A 20,235-nucleotide genomic window follows, 5' to 3' on the forward strand; every position below is an offset into this window, starting at 1 on the left:
GGAGGTGCCAGCTAGGAGAAAGCCTATGGCTTCACCACTTAATAGCATTGTGACTGTGGGCAAATAGCTTAGCCTAACTGACCATCCCTTGCCTTACCTACAAAACACTTAATGCCTCTCTTAAAGTTACTGTGGAGAATAAATGAGTGCAAAGCACTGAGTACAATGAGTGACACAGACATAAACTGAGGGGCACGTCCAGGAGAGCACAGAGAAGCTTTCCTGAACAGGCAGAGCAGAACTTCTGAAAACAATTATTTGTTTGGCCTCTGTTCTAGAATGAACTTTACGTTTTGCCAAACTCATTAAATGCAGATGAATGGCAGTAATGAATGAAACTTAATTTTTAAACTCTTTTTGTGTGTGCTTATTTTCAAGTCTTCCTCTTGTTTGTCTAAGTTAGAATTGAATTTACACTTAACTGTCTAGCCCAGTGGATCCCAACTCTGTCTGCATTTTAGAATCACCCAGGGAACACATAGAAAATATAGCTGCCAGAGGTTTTGCTTTAATGAATTTGAGCTGAGGCCTAGACACCAGTTTTTTAATTATGCTCCCCAGGTGATTCTAATGAACAGCCAGAGCCCAGAACCACCACTATAGCTAACCACACTTGAACTAGTTCTAAAGAATTAGACTTGTGTATTTACTAGTAGTGACTCAAAACAGCTTCACCCATCCTGACTTAAGACCCTTATTGCAGCTTACTCAAGGATGTGGGTATCAAATCACTCCTTTCTTCAAGAAGTAGAAAAAGCTAAAAAACCATATAATTAGTCAGCAGAGTGAATGGAAAGAAATTTACAAGATCATAATTCAACAATCTTTTTTAAGATGTAAAAAATGAGCATGTTTGCTTGGATAAAAATGAGCCATGCCTTATAGCAGATTTGCAGTGCAATTATGTAAGAAGAAAAGGTGTTTTTTAAAGGACCTTTTCTCTTATGTGTATTATTTTCCTTTTTGCTTTGAAGCTATACAAAACAAAGATAACCATCTGAAATACAGACCTGAGGCAATTCTGCTGAGCCTGCGGTTTACGGGTTCAATGGAAATTGGATACACTCTTCTTTTAAGAGAGCCACCTTGACTGGAGCACTGGTAGATGGATCAGTTCTCAGGGAACTACCTCTATTTTTAACCCCCGTCTAGTTCACCGAGTGACCCTGAGCAAGATGTTTAACTGGTCTCCAGTCTAATGTGCCTCTGCAATCAACCCACAGTACCAAGTTCTAGAATCAGTATCATTTTCATCAGTAACTTACCAGTGTGCTGCCATCAGTCCAACGGAAGTCATGTTCAAACATCTTGTCATTGAGGCCTATCCACTGATAATCATGGCCCACACCTGAGAAGGGGAACAACACAGACATTTTATTATCTTTCCCACATATGGACGAAATGTATCGAAGCAAACTATTTTTGGCAGGAATCATGCATCCTCTTTTCTGGCTGGATTTCTGTTTAGTTGCTCATAAAAATCTTTCATGGTCTATCTTTTGTTCTTCTGCCCAATGTGTTTCAAACCAAAAAGCTAGTTTACAAATATCATGAAACATTAAAATATCAGACATGGACAATTATTTCCCTAGCAGTGCACGACAATTAAGTATTTTTTTCCATCTTTACTCATGATACAAACTTTCCACTTACTTTTTTATTAAATTGGGCAATTGGCAAAAATTCAGTGAACCAATAAAATGTGACAGATCTCACCCATGCTAGCCTCATTTTGGAAGCCACATGTTTCTTCTCAAAGCATTTTTAATGGTGAACACCTAGACTGGACAGATCTGCAAAACTTCCTCAAAAATAATTACTTTCACCATGAAATGAGTCACAGGCAAAGACACCATGAAAAAAAGTTAAATGAACCTCTACTCAGATTGCAAATTAACAAACTTCTAAGAGAGAGCAGGCATCACGAGAACATATTTAATAGAGCATCAAACAATGCTTCATGAGCAAAAAATTTCTACATAAAAGCTAGCTGCCCTCCTCTTTGCTATAGTCTAAGGAGTTATTAAACAGCTCTGGTGATAAGTTTCATTAGCTTTCAGTCTCCCTCAATTCATGTTCTTAATATGAGGCCCACTTTCTATGGTCTAAAATAATTAGAAACTTGGATGAGAACCAATTATGCACAGAGGATAAGATTAGGGTGCTATTTATAATTCAATTTTAATTAGTGGGATAAAAATAACTGAAAGCAATTTTCTCTTTTACTTTAGACAGCATATGTACATATTCAAAACAGAGACCAAAAGCCTAGGAAGAATTAGATTGGAAACATAAGAGGTGGTCACTTCTGTAAGTCAAAATATGATCAAATAGTAATTTCATATGTGATTTGACCTATAGCATGCTGTTTCAACTATTACTGCTGGCAAACCATGAAATGCCTTCCTATGTTACAGTTGAATGTTTTTCAAAGTAGGGGGCTCATGTAGTAGAGATGATTTCAGTTCACAGATGAAGGATTTAATAAGTTGAGTCACAACTGAGAAAGCTATTTGTTTTCAGTTAGATACAGGAAAAACTAAAAAGGTGGTAAGAATGAATGAAGCTTCAGAAAACCCATGTATATTTGGTACATACGATTCACAAACATTTGTTCTTCATGAGACAGAATGCTTGTGAGATGGGCGCCCTGCAGACGGCATTCCCGTTCAGCTGCATCCCACGTACGTCGATGGGCAAAGTACTTGTAGCACTGCCCTTGAAATTTGTGCCAGCCATAGTCACATGTCTCCGTGTCTGGGAAGAAACAAGGCAGGGGCTTATTAAACTCATCTATGTCATTCAGACTTGGTTCACCCATCCAAAAGTTCATAGAAGACCCAAACCAATATCAATGCAATGTCCTCGAAGCAAGGGATTCACAAATTTTGGTCATGATGACAAAAAAATTATGATAAAGAGAGCCCAAATGATTCCTGCCAAGTGGGTGGCAATATATCTTAGGACTGGAAAGGCACTATCGAACTGCTCTTTCCTTGATGAAAGCCAGTTTCAGCAGGAGAAAAACTGGAACAGGGGCCATTCAAAAGCTCCTTAGACTGCAGTGTCTACTGACTCACTTGTGAAGCAATTGGGGCTAATTCCTTACCAACACAACTTTTCTAAAGAGCATCATTCAAGTGATAAGATAAGAATTCTGGTTAAAAGGATTATGAATGCTCTATTTGCTTAAGGACTTCAAAGGCTCTGGAAATAGTCCTTTCCCACTTCCCGAAGAGAGAGCTGGATGGCCACAGGCTCTTGTAAGATTTTCTAAGAGGGAAAAAATTCTTCATCAGTCGGCAGCTTCTGGGATATAGCTAAGGACTGTGAGCCTTTTTCCCAAAATGAGAGGCAATATGGGTAACTCCCAGTGCAAAAGCATCGGGATTTGAAGTTTATCAAGAATGACTTTAATTTAGTACCCTCATTCCATCACGCCATATACACATATGCATATGTGTATGTGTATATACATATATTTTTTTCTCTTTTGCAACAAGCACACTGTAACCAGTATCCTGGTGAGATGAAAACACTTTTCAAATATGTCTAAATTTTGCACTGGCAGTAAGCTTCAGCTATACTTTCTAGATTGCCAGTTTTTAAGTATTTCATAGGAAAGCAGTCTTGCTCATAAAACTGCATTCTCTTTTTTTTTTTTTTTTGCCATGCCGCACGGCATGCAGGATCTTAGTTCCCTGACCAGGGATCAAACCCGCGCCCCTGGCAGTGGAAGCGTGGAGTCTTAACCACTGGACCGCCAGGGAAGTCCCTAGAACTTCATTCTCATTGGTAATCTTCCCTCGGACTTGCCCACCACTCACAGGTGAGATTAAATTGTATGTATTAAGCAATCAATAGAAATAATTTTAACTTTCACAAAACATCTCACAAAGATACTGAACTAGTTACGTGTAAAAACTAACAAAACTGCAAAGCTTATGAAATTGGAGACACTGTGAAAACTCCAGATTATCTAATGATCATCCTCCCCTCCCCTAATTTTACTGATGGATGAAGATAAAACTCTACTAGATGAAATGAATGCTCGTTTTATATGTCTGACTTGGTGGTCAAGTTGAAAGTCAGATTGTCTCCTGATTCTCACTGCATTTCCTCCTCGTCCTGTAATTCTGGGAAAGCTTGCATGGTGAGAGAGTTAATTTTTTCCTGGCTTCAGTGATTTAGACCATAATCATACAACAGATGCAGCTTATCTCTGAGAGCAGTCTTTATTTCAGTTTAGTCTATCAGGCCTGTTGCTTAGTTAGAGCCAGCTGACTAATTGATTTAAACAATGTGCACCGGAAGTTTTGAGTTATATTACAGAGTTGTTTGGACACCACCAAATTTCACAGGAAAGGACTCAAGACACAGTTAGGTGGTTTGGTATAACAGTAGCACTTGGCACCCAAGAGTGAAGCATATTTTGGCTACTTGGATGTAGTGATTTTTTTTGGGGGGGGGAGTTCACATGGAAGATTTCAGAAGTGAGGTGGGAAGGGTGGGGAGGAAACAGATCTTCACATATGAAGGGGTTAGTTTATAGGGGAGGAGAGTTGGAAAATTTTTTAGACTACCCTTACTGACAAAGTCAATGATATGATATTGTAATAGCATAGCTTCCCTTAACCTTGGAAATTATCATTTGTTTGAAGACACGCAGTTTAAGATTCTAGAGGAGCCGTAACTTACTGAATAATATATCAGAAAAAAATTATTCTATACACTCTTATCTTCTATTAACCCAAATGGTTTTAGTCTGGTTTTCTTTCTTTGTCTTTTATCACTAAGATAGATTAAGTATTTTTCCTCTTACACACAAAAAACCAAAGGATCCTAAAATTTAGATGCATGACAACGACATTGTTATAATACCTTCCTCAATTAGCAGGTGTGTATATTCCTATCAGGACATGGGTCCAAAACATAGAGGCAGTGGTTCTGCTAAAACCAAATAGGGACAGATTATTTATCTGTACTCTCATAACTTCCCAATGATTGTAGATAATGTGCAAATCACACAACAGATGAGTTTTTATTTTTTAAAAAGCCAAATATCCACAATGATTCACCTAATTTTTACTATTCATGAATTCATCATATATGTAATTAAGGACTATGTATCAAGCAGCATCTTCTAGGAGGCTATTCTGAAAGGAGAATTTCAGAAGCAGTCTGTTTTTTTCAAATTACTTAAAAATAATGTGACATACATATCATCTATTAAAAGGCAACTCTTTTGAATTGATGTTTTCTTAAGTGTTATCTTACATTGGGAAATATTTCTTATACTTTAAAACTCCCATAGTGCATAGGTTACATTACGAGGTCCCAGATTAATTTTGCCTGTGTGTTTCGGGGGAGGTGGGGAAGGGTACGACAACACTTGTTCATGACCACAGAAGCTGAAACTGTCACTCTTAAACAATCTCACTAAAAATCTATTCTCTTTATGCTATATAGGTAATGTTTTCAACACTTCTGACATATAGCCCTCAAGCCTTAAGAAACTGTCAACACTTCAGCACTTTGGGCTGGCAAGCTGTATCTTGACTTTGGGGGCAAACTGTGTACAGAACTGTCTCTCCAATGTTCTAAGACCTTCTTCTAGATTTTAAGATCTGTTATCATTCCACCAAATGTGTCCCCTATTTCAGAGTTATTGGGAGTTGTGAAGTTTCTAAAGCAGAGAACAGAATAGGTCAGCTGAAGAAACAACACAGTCATCACCGAAATTTGGATAGAAAATTGTTTAGACAACAATGCTGCTGTTAATGAAGAAAACATTTGTTCTTAGGCAACCTGGAAAGAGGAAAAAAAAATCAGTGTCCTGGCAATAAATCACAGGAGCACAGCTGCATCTGGTAAACAGACTGGGATAGCTGTTTCTCAGCAAATATTGTGGATGAAAGTTAAACTTGCTTTAAGATAAAATAGAATATACCTGACAGTTAGGTGGTACCAGAAATGGAAAAAAAAAAATGAAAACTTCCTTTTTAATATTCTTTTAAAGAGAAGAAAAAGGTAATTGGTCCAAAACTCCCTTCCAAGTATGTTACTGTTGAATCTATCAGATTCACATATAAATAAAATGCTTATATTTAAAAGTTATTTTAGAAGAATAAAGATACTGAGAAAAACCTGGGCTTTCCAAGGCCACTTAGGTTCATTTTGCCCACTGTCTAATTTACTAGCTGTGTGACTTTGAACACATCACTTTTCCTTCCTGAGCCTCAATTTCTGGCCCACTTAACCCACAGAAATACTGCTGTCAACCAAAGGAAATGGTGTACCCTGGAGGCATATGGTAAATTATAAAGTATCCAACAAATACTATCTCTTTTTATTCCCTGCCAAGAATTATTCTGGGTTAGGAAGATCAGAGACATTGTTTTGTTCAGAGCTCTATTGCCAGTGCCCAGAACAGTGCCTGGAAGACAGTAGGTTCTCAATAAACACTTTTTGAACAAATGATTTTTTGAATCACTCCTTATACTTGGAACTAAGCGAAGCCAGAATCGTTTTTATCAATAAGATATATGAATGTCTCAAGTATCTCACCCTTTTGTTTTCTTCAACAAATAGCATCTTTCTTACTGTTTTTCTTAAAGAAGAGGATCTTGTCTGGTCAATTATCATATTTACCTTTTAAAATTCTGAAACAGACCCATCCTATGCAATAAAGAAAAAGGAAAAAAAAATCCTAAAAAACCCAAGCATCATCCATCCCCTTCCACTGGCAATTCAATGCATGCTCCTTTTAGTTTTTCTTTAATTGTGGTGCCATCCAGATTAATGCTGCAAAGCTGAATGTGAGGCCAGACCCAATGTGCCTGAGTTATTAGACACTCATTTTCGTTTTGTCTGGTGGAATGGAAGTTTGGCATTAAGCACTTTTGTCAAAGCCAAACCACCGTATGACTTTAAGTAGAAGAAATCGATGGTCCAAAACTGAGTGTGCTGAGTATGCAATCTGTTTCTGATTGATGGGCTCAGGAATGTTACCATTAACCACCCAAAATACATCTCATGTTGGCCACAAAATGCAAATTACAGGGATCACATGATTCAAGCCATCATGAATTTAAGCCTTTCTTTCATTCAGATGTTTCTGAATGAAAGTAGATGTTTCTTCAGTAGGAAAGAAACCTGGTTCACAATATCTTTTCTGTAGTATTTGCCAAGCCAAGGCGAACGTATTCACACAACTGTATTAACTCATTCTCCAGAGATGATTGACTATGAACAATAAGCCCATTGAGTCTCACATGCTTAGGGGGAGAAAATAAAGGCAACTAACATTGAATTCAATACTCCTTGGTACAAGCCACGTACATGGATTAAGATCAATGCCTAGTTTGTCCCCAGGAGGAATACATACAACAACATTCCTTTAGGTGGACAGATGTCCTTAAATTCAGCTCAGTGTGCCTGTCTGCAATTCCATTCTATCAGTTAAACAACAATGATCAAATCAACACTGTTGTTCAGATGTTGTGAGCTACGAACACATCAGGAAACCTAATGTGTTTAGGCAACCTATGAATTTCCTCTACAAAAAAGAATTTGCAGCATGGCCAAAATTGCTCAAAAAAAAAAAAAAGGGCTGTCTATAATTAACAGTTGAAATATCAACCTGTTCATCATACAAATGTTGCAAGAGCTCTTACCTTGCTCGCAAAGTGCACCAACATAGCTTGGAAGGCAGAGACACCTGAAGGTATTAAACCCATCGATACACGTGGCTCCATTGCGACAAGGATTAGAGTGACATTCATCAAAATCTGAAATAAAATCATAAAAGGCCACAAAACTACTTTCAAAACAGGTCAAAGGATCTTATTTAGTGTAAGATTGCCAGGTGAAATACAGGATAGCCAGTTAATTTTAATTTCAGATTAAAAAAAGGAGAAACTTTAGTATGTCACATGCTATATTTAGGGCATACTTATACTAAAAAAATTATCTTTTTTAATCCGAAATTCAAATTTAACTGATCTTCTAATATTTTTATTTGCTAAATCTGGCAACCGGAAGAAAATTTCAAACATATTCAGAGTAGGGTCATTATCTCCATTGCTTTTAGATGAGTCACATGAGTCCTAAAACCAATAAAGAATCCCCCTAGCCTTCCCACCCCCTATCCCAGCTCACACTCTGATGACCTCACATGTGAAACACTGAAAATGCTTAACTGAGCATAGCCTCTGGGCTCTTCCCTCTCCAATATATCCTTCACTCTGCTGATTGTCATCTTCTTTAGACACAATCAAGATAAGTTTACTCATTGACTTCTAAACATTCCAAGGGCCCCAATTATCCCGGGCAGTGGTCCTCAGAGTGTGGTCCCTGGACCAGCAGTATCAGCATCACCTGAGATTAGAAATGCATGTTCCCAGGCCCACCCCAGACCTACTGAATCTGATACTGTGGAGGATGGGAACAACAAACTGTAGTTTACCAAGCCCTATAAGGGATTCTCACGCATGCTTAAGTCTCAGAATCACTTGACTAGAGTATGAAGTAAACCTCTTCAGTACATTGGATCCAGGACCTTCCTAGACCTATCTAGATCCAACCAGCTTTCCAATATTCTTTCCCAATGTTTCTCTCTCACAAACCCCTAAGTAGGCATCCTGAATACTCATAGCCCCTCAGATGCATTCTGCAGTTTGTGGTCTCTGTGCTTTTGTTTGCTGTGTTGAGTCCCCCTCTCCTCTTATCAAAATCTTCCCCAACTTCAATCTACATCAAATGCACCCTTTCTAACATAGACCTCTATGATCTTTTGTGATGAAATGAATGCCTTTATTCCATAGCATTTTGTAATTCCACTAAAATTTTAATTAATGTTTATATTAAGTATTAAAGATGAATATATAAAGTAAATTAAATTTCTAAGAGGTATATACTGTATTCTTCCCTAAAGAAATGGCCTTAGGAAAAATATTATATAATAATGATGGCAAATACTTTTATAGTGTTCGCTGAGAGCCCACACTGATCTAATAGCTTCACATATAATAACTCATTAAATTATTTTTAACTGATTGTAATGTGAAAAAGAATGGGGGCCACAGAAATGTTTTTATACATATATATGTAAATTTGATATTTAAAATATAATTACTTCTTAAATGTTATTTATTGCGATCTCTATATCCTCACTGATTAGTACACAAATAGAGCTTACTAGCTCTGTTGACTTTTTTTTTTTAATGATAAGTATTCTTTTAACATGAATGCTGGGGTAATCTAAAGTGTAATCCATGGGCCTTCTTAATTCGATCATTATGAGTAAACCATTATGGTGCTGCCAGAAGGAGCACCTAGTCAGTAGATCCCATCATTTCTTTTCTAGAGTCAACATCTATATTCAGCCAAATAAAAACTGGGGTCCTTTTTAAAAATTTTTTTAAGGAAAAGGAAACCTAAATAAGAATGGGAGTAAAAGGAGCTGATTTAGTAAAGAGACAGTGATATTCTTTGGAACCCAAAAGAGAGGAGGAAGACAACAATGTCACAAGCTCTTGAGGGAGAGGTGGGTGAGGCTGGTCTCCGGGGACAGCCAGAGAAGGAGCTTTCCCGTTCCACCTGAGAGCAACAAGTTATCTCAAAACAGAAAAACTCCCTATTTTTTAAATAGAGCTTTCTTACAAAATTTGTATTTAAATTGATAATTTATTGATATGCAGATGTGGGGACAGATTAAAATTTTTTGTCAATACTTAAAGCAACTTTACATTTGTAAAGCCTATGTGTAAAAAACACACAAAGACACAGCTGACCCCAGTAAGCTTCATTGAGTCTTGGGTATATCAACAAAATTCAGTAAATATCTATCCCTCTTTCCCACACCCTACTTAAGTTACTCTATGATTTTAATTTCACTTAACATGTAATTCATCTACACATAGGTTTCTCCGAAATCCTCTGATTGATTCAAGCAATATAAATTCTCCCCCAGTACATCTTCTGGAAAAGCACTACAGTCTTTCACGCGAGAACATCTTACCAAGTTCACACTGGTCTCCACTGTATCCTGGCACACAGGTGCACACATAGGAAGTTTCAGTAGGATAACAGGTGCCCCCGTTAAGGCACGGGTTTGTTTTGCAATGATCAGGTCCTACCATGTTCAGGAAAGAAAGAAAAGCAATTAGGCTCATCTCTAAGTTTCAACATATTTTAGCATAAAATGCCACTTCTTGCTACCATAACATAAGCTTTACCATAGCAATTTAGAGATACTACACATTAAAAATTAACATTAACTTTTCTCTCTGGAGTGTTTCTTGGCTTTATAACTAATTATTACAAATTGCATCTATTCATTTCTGGGATTCAATCATCATTATTTTAAACAATATTTTGTATGGTATCTGGCAACTAATACATTCTACTGCAGATTTAGTTGGCATGATAATGGCAATTGATTTTAGTCAAAATGATTACACGTATGTGCACAGTGAATGGAAAATGTATTCTTTTAAACGAGGTTAGTTCATGTGAAATGGCTGGATACACAGAACATGCATTCTTTTTAGCATTGGCTTGTTACCATCATTTGAATTATTATTGCCTTTTACCACTTAATGCTCAGAAACTTTTTCTTCGAAAGTGTGCACTGAAGTCTCTTCTGCTACATTAATATGCTTTTTCCAAAAACACGTTCCAAATGTACTCCTTTAAACTATACTTGAAGAAAAGCAACACATGGATTAAATTCTACTGTATAAAAACAAACCCAAATACAAAAACCTCACCTTAAATGAAACCCCAAATTTTTATTACAATTTTCTTATTAAAACACAAAACTGACACTCCTAGAGGATCAATATAAAGGCCAGAGATACAAATTTATGAGGAGAAAACAGTTTAATACGAGTTTTCTAAATGCAAGTACTTTTACACTATATATTATTCTGTAATATATTATTATTATTCTGTATAATATATATTTTATTACATATGTTATTGTATAATATATACATTATATTATTCTGTTATATTGCATGGATAACTTTATTTACATTAATAGCTTATATATATTATTTGAATACTTTTCCAGAATTGCTTGCTTCAAATGTTTAAGAATCCAAATGAGAGTTAAATGTTTTACAAAAGAATTGAAATAAATAGGTCATATATGGAATAAAAACCATATTGTCAAAAATTGAAGTCCTGAAAGTCTGAAATAATGTACATGAAGAAAAGATGTCTACTTATGAAACATGAATATTTGGATAAACAGGTACTGCTATAGAAGATAACTGAGCCTTTCCCACCCAGGAAAGTCAAACTCACACTTTCTGAGTGTTAAGAAAATTCTGGACTACTAGAAAGACTTGATAGATACACATTCACAGGTGTGGGTTCAACATGAAAATTAGGTTAACTCAGATGGTTGCAACTACTTCTTCAAAAGCGACCCCAATTTTGCTAAGACTCTCCTATAGTTCTAAAGATATTTAAAATCGCCCTAGCCATTTTAGCCTTCTGCTTTTGAAAGCACACTGCCTAGATGACAAGGCTATGGTCAACAGCACATCTACATGCTGCTCTTAGTGCAAAATCAAAATGACATTTAAGTGAAAGGGCTTGGTAAAGTGCGACGTGCCACACAAATGTGAAGTACAGCATTATTCCTACCACAGACGCGAGACACCATGCGAGAGTATGGGACAAGGAGTTGACAAGGAAGGGGGCTGTGAAGTTAAAGTAGTTTAGATTAGAATAGTTTTGTTTTTGTGCATTTTATTCTCCCCTAAACACTTTTTAGTCATCTCTGAAAGCTGAAACTGCAACAGATAGACCAGGCAATCCAACAGGAGCTACTGTTTACTGAATTAGCCTAAAGTGACAATGTGTTTTGCAATGAAGACGCAAGCTCTGATTCTAGGTAAACATTGTGGACTGGATAACTGGTACACATTTCTCATTCATTTGTCAAATCCAACACTCTCTCTATATATAGTTATTACCAGTGATTTCTATATCATATTTTATCTAACCTGAAGTATATTTCAACTAAATTACAAAAGAATAAATATTGGCCAGATTACTAGGTTATCATTTACAGATTAAATAAAGAGTGACAACAAAAAAATCCATCAGCCACCTTTGATCAATTTTATTCACGAAATACTTCAAGTCATTCATGAAAGTTACACTTTATGACTATTTCACTCTATCTGAAGCACAACAAACTGAAGCATTAGTAGCACAAAAGATAAGTTTGAAACGATCAGAAGAATAATTCTAAGTACAGTCATGCTGTAAAACATATTAATTAAAATATTTTCATATATTTGATATCATATAAATATGATATCAAAATATCATATTTTTTGGGCTTCCCTGGTGGCACAGTGGTTGAGAGTCCGCCTGCCGATGCAGGGGACACGGGTTCGTGCCCCAGTCCGGGAAGATCCCACATGCCGCGGAGCGGCCAGGCCCGTGAGCCATGGCCGCTGAGCCGGTGCGTCCGGAGCCTGTGCTCCGCAATGGGAGAGGCCACAACAGTGAGAGGCCCGCGTACCGCAAAAAAAAAAAAAAAAAGCATATTTTCAACCAACACAGTCCTAGAAGTACTGTTTTGTTTTTTTTTTTCTTTTTCTAGGTAGCAACTAGGTGGTGATAGCTACTTGTGGATTCCACTGACATTGTTATTTCCATTGTTCTTGGAAAACACCATTAAAGTGAACTTTTCAACATTATCAAGCTAGATTAAAAGGAAAATAAATTCTACACAGTAAACATTCCAAGATTTCTGACTTACATATCATTAAATATCAATTATTCATTTTTATACTATATTAATAGGAAACCACCAAAGACCAGTAGAAAAAAACACCTACTTTGGAGTGGGGCTGATTTGGGTTCAAATCCCACTTTCGCCATGATGTGTGTGGCTACAACCCTGGGCAAATTACAGAACTTCTCTGAACCTCCACGTCCTACCCTTTTAAATGCGGATAATAACGTGTGCGTTGTAGCCTTTTTTTGAAGCTTAAATGACATAGTCTACATGAACCAGCATCAAATTCGTGCTTCCTGTTCATTCAGTAAAAAAACAGAAATCTTCTCTCAACAGGCAGAGCTTGAATATATACTGGATGAATACTCCCTATGGCTAGGCACTGTGTTAGAAGCATTATGTAGACAATCTGGAGCACGGGAATTACACAAAAGTATGAGCTGATAACCAATATTGCATAAACTATGTGAAGTGTTTATTAAAGTTATTTACTAATCTCATTTTCAAAGACCCGACAGATTTTGATATTGCCATAATTGCACCCATTCATGAGAGATTTTTTAAAAATAAGATGTTTTTCCTGTTTTTAAAACTAAGATGTATAACTATGGGATATAAGACAAAGCAATACTTTAGTTGTGGGTAAAACCAAATTGAATTTTTATACCATTAACAATTTCAATTTTTCCATGTTGCAATTGTATGTTGTTTCTTACACCCAGAAAAATACAAAGCATATCTTTAAAGCCCCCAAACAGTCTATACTTACTTTCTTTGCATCTCATTATGGAATCAATACTACGGCCTGTCATGCTGTTACATGAACAATACAAAAACCTTCACTGATTTTAACATCACAGCAAAAATTATATACACATCTATGTTAGGACCAAGGGACTGTTTCCAAGCTTGGAAACAGATTTATCAATGTTGTGCCCTTACCTGGTAAATAGATTGCTGTGCCTTCCACTGACTCTTCATTAATGCCAATCAGGAAACTGGTTTCATTAGAAGTTTCCAGAAGGGAAAATGATGGTGTTGCAAGCTCAGTATTTAACTCTGCGGTGCTTAGTGTTGCCTGATTATTAGAATCAAGAATCCTCGCCGATACTTGCTGTTCTGGTGCTGCTACTGTGGAATCCTCCCCTCTGATCAAAGCTGCTTGTGTTTCAGGGTTTATTTCCAGAGGAGAAGGGACGGTGGGCCTCTCAGAAGTCTGTGGGCTGGCCTGAGGCACCACACCTGCCTCGACCCCATAAATCACAGAAGCAGAAGTAGAATGTGGCCACAGTGTAGCACCTTCTAACATCATTTCACTTGCAGCTGTGACAACAGTCCCAGCCTCAGGTGTTTCAATACTGGGAAATACCTTGACTGGGTCTCCAGAAAGTTGAACACTGGTTTTGTTTTGAGAGTCTTGGAAAATTTCAGTTTCTTCTTGAGCAATTAATTCTGTGGCAGAAGCCTCCATTTGTTCTAATAATTTAGGTTTACTTTCATCTTCTGAAGGCTCTGTGTCAGGAGATATGGATGGAGGCTCAGTTATGTGAAAGTCCTCTTCACTTGAGGGTTTGAAAGTCACTTCAATATTTGCAAGTTTTCCTGGGGGTATTGGGGATGTGCTGGCATCTGTACTTGGCAGAGCTCTTGGCTGGGGGTCCTCTGAGTACTCAGAGGCTCCTCTGCCTAAGTGGACACTGAGTGGAGGAGATGATGGTGTCCGAGAGAACAGCTCTGCAACAGCTAAAACTGCTGACGTATCCGTGGATGCTGGGGGATTGGATCCTTCCATCACACCAGGTTCCTCTGTTAAACTCTGAGCCGTAAGGTAGGCAGTACCAATACTTACATAGGGTGTAGGATCTATCAGTGCCTCCTCAGACCCGGAAGAGAATTCTGGTTGAAGAGAGGGACCCACGTGTTTCTTTTCTTCATCCTCATTCTGTGTCCTTTCCAGATGGCTCAATGTTGATATTATTTCACTTTGGTCCGCAATAGCTTGACCGTCAGACAAAGTGCTTGATTCAAAGATATCATCCAGGGTTTTTGCTTCAATTTTTGGTTCTTCAATCTCTGGATTAACTGTGGCAGACTTACTAGGAATGGGCAGTGATGTTGCTGTGGGAAGCAAAACATCTAATTCTGTTTCTGGGCTAGGGATGGATATTCCAGGTGTGAAGATAAAGCCCATGTGATCTAACTGACTTCTGTTTTCAGGAGGCATCGATTCATTATGTGTTGCCTGAGTGTAATTAGCCAGAAGAGTATCACCAGAGGCCTCAAAGTTTTCCTCAGTTGAAGAGAGGTTAGCAGCTGCCTCATACTTCTCTAGAACTTGAGTGCTGTCTTCATTACTGCCAGGTGGTCCTGAGGGTACATCTGTATCTAAGTCCGTTTGCATTCCAAGGATGTCTTCATATATAGGTTTAGTGTGATCAATATCTATGATAGTATTTTTATCTGATGTTAGCTCAGGTAGAATTTCAAGGATGGTACTCTCTGTAATTGTCAATATTAAGTCTTTGTCCTCTTTGTCCAGATCTATAATAATATTTTCAGTGGCTTTTCTTCTGTCAGGTTTTAAGGTGGAATCCTCGAATCCCCCAAAATGGTCTTGGAAACTGTCTGCAGCACCTTCTGTGGACGTTTCATATGACATTGTACTTGACAGTGTGCTAGTTGGACCAGGGGAGCTTTCATTCTGCTCTGAATGAAGAGGTAGCACCATTGAAACTGTTGGGAATCCATCAACAGTAACAGCTTCAGCACTTGGAACCTCAGGATGTTTTTCCAGGGATCTATCAGAAACAAATGTGGTGCTGCCTTGCCTAGTTGCCTGAGGAGTTCCAGAAGTGTGGACTAAATCAACCACATCCAATTCCCCAGATCCTTCTCCAGAATGTTCATCAAACCAGTCAGATGGTTTTGGTGTTGATGTAACAAATCCTTTGGCCATTTCAGGACCATAAGTTCTAGCCAGAAAATCAGTGGAAGAGGTTGCTGTTTCTTTAGTTTCTGCTGTTGAAGTATTCTCGTTAGAGACTTGATCAGTCGTAGGCTGTGGTCTCCTAGTCTGGATTTCTTCTGCCCAACTGTGTGTCTGATTTTGAGGATGTTCCATGTCTGTAGAGAAAGTGAGAGTTGCTGTGAAGGGTCCTTCTGTTGTGGTGTCACTTAAAATTTCTGGTAAGGTTGTGCTGGATGCTGTCTCACTGGCTTCCAAAATGCTGTCTGTTTTGGAAATGAGTGGTCTGGTTTCATTTGCCACATTTCCCATTCCCTCATAGTCTCCAGCTGTGTCATTTAAGATACTGGTTTCTAAACTTTGCACTTGAGAAGTCTGGGGATATAATGTGCTAATGACCTGTTCTATTTCAGTAAAATTCACTGATACTGTAGTAGGCAGAACTTCTTCTCCTGATCCCAGTCCAGAGAATAAAAGATCCGTATCTGACTCTTCAATTATTGGTCTCATAACTTTGGGAAAGTGTTTTATACTTTCTTCCTCTTTGATTGTTGAACCTGTAATTACACTTTCAGCTGGTATTGATTCAGTCACTGAGGCAGGAGCTAAGAAAATATGGGATTTTTCAGTAACTTCAGGGAGAGTAGTATATGACTGTAAGCCCTCTGAATCTAGGTTTGGAGTAGACACGTCAACTGAGGAAATGCCTTCCCCCTCCATTTTCTTATTGTTACTGTAAGTTTTCTTTGTTGTTAGTGTAGAATAATCTGTGGTTTGGAGTCCAGTTTCAGGAAGTGTTTGTGAATCAAAAGTTGTTTGTTCTGGTGCAACAGAACTTTGAGGGGGTTCAGAAGATTTTTGTTCTTGAATCTTTTCCTCTGACACTATTTCACTTTCAATTCCTTGCCTTACAGGGTTGACTTCTTTCCTGGGCCATAATTTGTCCAGCTCCATAGTTGGAGGAAAGTCCATTGAAACTGTGCCATTGACCTTCACTTCCTCCTTTTCCTTTGAAGCTTTAGTACTTTCAGCTTCTGCTGTTGGCAAGATGGTGGATCTTTTATCAGTTTCATTGATAGCACCTTCTTCACCCAATCTTTGGTCAATAAATGGGGAATCTGTCCCAAAGACTTTTCCCACAGCCCTGGGAAACACTTGGTCAACAGAGCTGCTTACTGAGACCAATTGCTCACCTGAGCCCTCAGCTGAGGCTGTGAACTCTTCCCAAGGGAAGGCTGAAGTGCTGACCAAGGTGCTACTAGGCTCTTCTGAGTCAGCTGTGTGATTACTGTGGTCTGAGGTAGGTATTACAGATGGTGACATCTGGGTATCCTTAAATGTTGCATCCCCAGAGCCTTCCGTCATTAATGTTTCTTCTTTTGTTATGGGATGAGATACTGTTGAGTATTCTCTGAAGTCACCACTGAAATCTTCCTCCAAAGGAAAATCTGTAGAAAAGCCTTTTATTTCTGCCCCATGAGTTGGCTCTCCTGAGATCTCTGAAATCATGTTTTCCTTGGATGTTTGGCTTTTAATTTCAGCAACCTCTCTGTCCATTACAGTACTCAAAACTAGTCCAGTTGGCTCAAAAGGGAATACAATTTCCACATGTGGAGACAAAGTGCCAGCTGCTTCTCTTCTGGCTTGAATTTCAGGCTCTAAATTTAATGAAAATGAAGAAACAGTGGTGGTTTCTGGGTCGGCAGCAGCTTCTCCAGAGCCCTGCTCCATAAAGACAGAGACGGGGCTACCTGGGACAGTGGGTGGCACTTCCCGAACCCCAGGTTGACTGCTAAGGCTGGGCTCAGCAGTCTGTGCCCCCAGATGGTCTAAAACATTTGTTTCTGTAAAGACAAGAGTAGAATTTGCTGTTTCTGTTTCAGACTGTGTGGGTGTCATCCAGGACATAAAACTCTTTCTGGTAGCAGATACTGAATCACTAGATGTAGTTTCATTTGAGCTTTCTAATTCAGAGGGTAAAGTTAATTGATCTGATCTCTGTGTGGGCTCATGTACCTCAGCTGTAGAAGCCATACCTGTAGTTCCCTTCTTCTCATCTTTCCTTGTCTTTCCCTCAAGAGATGTATTGAAAGCCCACTCAGAAGTGTCTGTCTCCCTTGCAAATTTGGTAGGCACTACTGCAGAAGATTGTTCAGAAACCGAATATATGGTGGTTGCAGGAACATCCAAAAGGTTCTCTGTGATCATTATCTTGCTAGTGTCTAAAATAATGAGAGAATCTGTAGTATTTTTCTGTGATAAATCAGTTACCATGGCAAACATTTTATCTTTATCTTCTTCTGCTTCCCCAGAGCCTTCTGGAATCAGAATTGAAGGACTTCCTGAGAACTCTACAATTTGTCTAGGGGTTATTTCCACCCAGCTTTCTACTGTGGACAATGGCTCATCAGGCCGCGGAGTCCCTGTTAAGGTAAATGATACATCCTCTGAAACATGCGCTGATACAGAACTTGCAACTATACTTGGAGTATATGTGGTAGAAGTACTTTTTTCTGCCTCTTCACCAAATGTTCCTTCTGTAGCCCTTGAAAAGACCATTTTTTGAGATTCTTGGTCAATGGCAGCATCTCCTGAAGACTCTTCAGGAAACAGAGGTACCGATTCAGTATGTTCATGTACCAGATTATCAAGGTCAGGACTTTTCTCTGTGATTGATTCTGGCCCCTCTGTGGCTTCTCCCTCATGGCCTGGGGCTGTGGGGAAAATATCAAGCTCGCCACTTGAAAAATGCTCTGGTGTTTCAGGGTAAATCTCAGGTCTCCATGTAATTTCAAGGGATTCGGTTGTTTCTTTAGACTCATTAGGTTGCATGGCAGTAGGCATTCCAGTTTTGGTGATTACAAACTGATGACTATCACTTTCACTGCTGTCTGAAAAATTTTGAGAAGGTGCAACACTTTCGAACTGGCCACGCCTAGCTTCTGCCGCTTCTGGGTCCTTGGGCACAGTGGTAACTAGATGCTTTCCATTTATGTACTGCACAGATGGGGTGGTCGTGACGTCAGTAGCATTGGCACACTCCTCGTCTTCCCCTTCATCCTCTTCACTGTGGTATAGATCAATTTCAATTAGCTCAGGTAAAATTTCAGCAATTAGATCATGCTCTGGATCTGTTTCTTCACTACAAGGCTCATCTTCTTTAGATTCTGAATCTATTGGATGACCAATTACCCTCAAATCACTCATTCGACCTGAAAAAAACAAAGAGTTTTCACAATACTTAAATAGAAGATTTGGCAGTGTACGACAGAAGAAATTGATAGCAAGGCTGGCTGATCACACTCTCACACAAAAAGAAGGATTCAAATCTTTTCACATTAAGAGCAATCACCCTTCTATACATGGTTCTCAGTCTTCGAATTTGCTGTTTGATATTAGCAATGGGAAAAATAAATCTAATTTGATTGTAGCAATGGGTTATGAAAACTCTTCAACATGTTTAACACAGCAATGTCCTTAAAATGGAACAAGGAATCACATACACACATTGTAATCATGAAATATAGGAATTCATCTTTGTGTGACCTGAAAAAAAGTTAAAAGTTAAGACCACTTCACCAGCTCATACAGAAAAAGTAACTGATTGCTGTCCTTAATGTAGGAGGACGCTTAGACGCCCTCTATTCAATAAGGAAATGAGAAGCGATTCCTTCTGGACTCTTGTCATAATTTGTCCTAGAGAAGACTGTTTTTAGAAAAGCAAAAGAGAGATTTCTTTATAGCCCTTTCACAGTGTGATGACAACCCCACCCCAGTGCAACAGTGAGACAAGACTTAGCTGCATAGGCTGCAGGCACATCCCATACACAAAGGCAGGAAGTCCTGGAGGGAGAGGGTGGTCTCCATGCAGGGATGGCTCACTGAAAGCACCAGGAAAGAAGAGCCCTCCACACATTTACACCTTTATCCTTCATGAGAGGTGACCTGGATTTGGTCAGTTATCATTCTTTTTATTAACCTTTTCTCCAAAGGAAGTTCAGGAGTCACAGCTAAACATTAGAACTAGCATACTTTAAATAACACTTATCCTCAGAACATTTCCTAGATTGTAGATTGCCACAGGGTACCAACCACTAAGCCCAATTGTCTTTTCTGTCTCCAGATATCCACCAGCAAAGCTCCTTGTGCAAACACCAGGAGGGAGGCCATTCTGCACCCTCACTTTCATCAGAGAGGAATTCAGTCATCCTAGGAGAGGGTCCTGTCACTGCAGCTGTCCTAGTCTCAGTGTCACGGCAGTGCAAAAAGGTACCTGTGGGTGTGCTAACCCAGGAAGAAGACAAAGAGAAGCACGGGGGATGGCCCCGTGTCTCCTCCTTTGGCCCCAGGAACACTGTCGCAGAGTTCACTTTCAGCCTAGCCCTAATCCATGCCACACACACACTTAGGCTGAACCTGAGAACTTAGAGGGGGAATAATTACGATGGAATCACCCCTGCCCCCCATTGGTAGAGAGATGGCTCCTGTTGTAAGAATCTGCTCC

The 20,235-nt window shown here is 38.8% G+C and overlaps 1 protein-coding gene across 3 annotated transcripts in view; it reads right to left on the reverse strand.

Annotated features, from left to right (window-relative positions):
• Positions 1-20,235, reverse strand: part of VCAN (versican) — a 114,710-nt gene that overhangs the window by 23,584 nt on the left and 70,891 nt on the right. For all 3 annotated transcript variants that reach the window (XM_082620306.1, XM_082620308.1, XM_082620307.1), the window contains 5 exons: positions 13,709-18,943; positions 10,022-10,135; positions 7,677-7,790; positions 2,599-2,757; positions 1,266-1,348 (listed from right to left, as the gene is read on the reverse strand). In XM_082620306.1, coding sequence (XP_082476432.1) covers positions 1,266-1,348; positions 2,599-2,757; positions 7,677-7,790; positions 10,022-10,135; positions 13,709-18,943 — 5,705 coding nt within the window. The remainder of the gene's footprint in view (positions 1-1,265; positions 1,349-2,598; positions 2,758-7,676; positions 7,791-10,021; positions 10,136-13,708; positions 18,944-20,235) is intronic.

This window comes from Mesoplodon mirus (assembly GCF_964341445.2).
Source record: "Mesoplodon mirus genome assembly, chromosome: 5".
Taxonomy (NCBI): domain Eukaryota; kingdom Metazoa; phylum Chordata; class Mammalia; order Artiodactyla; family Ziphiidae; genus Mesoplodon; species Mesoplodon mirus.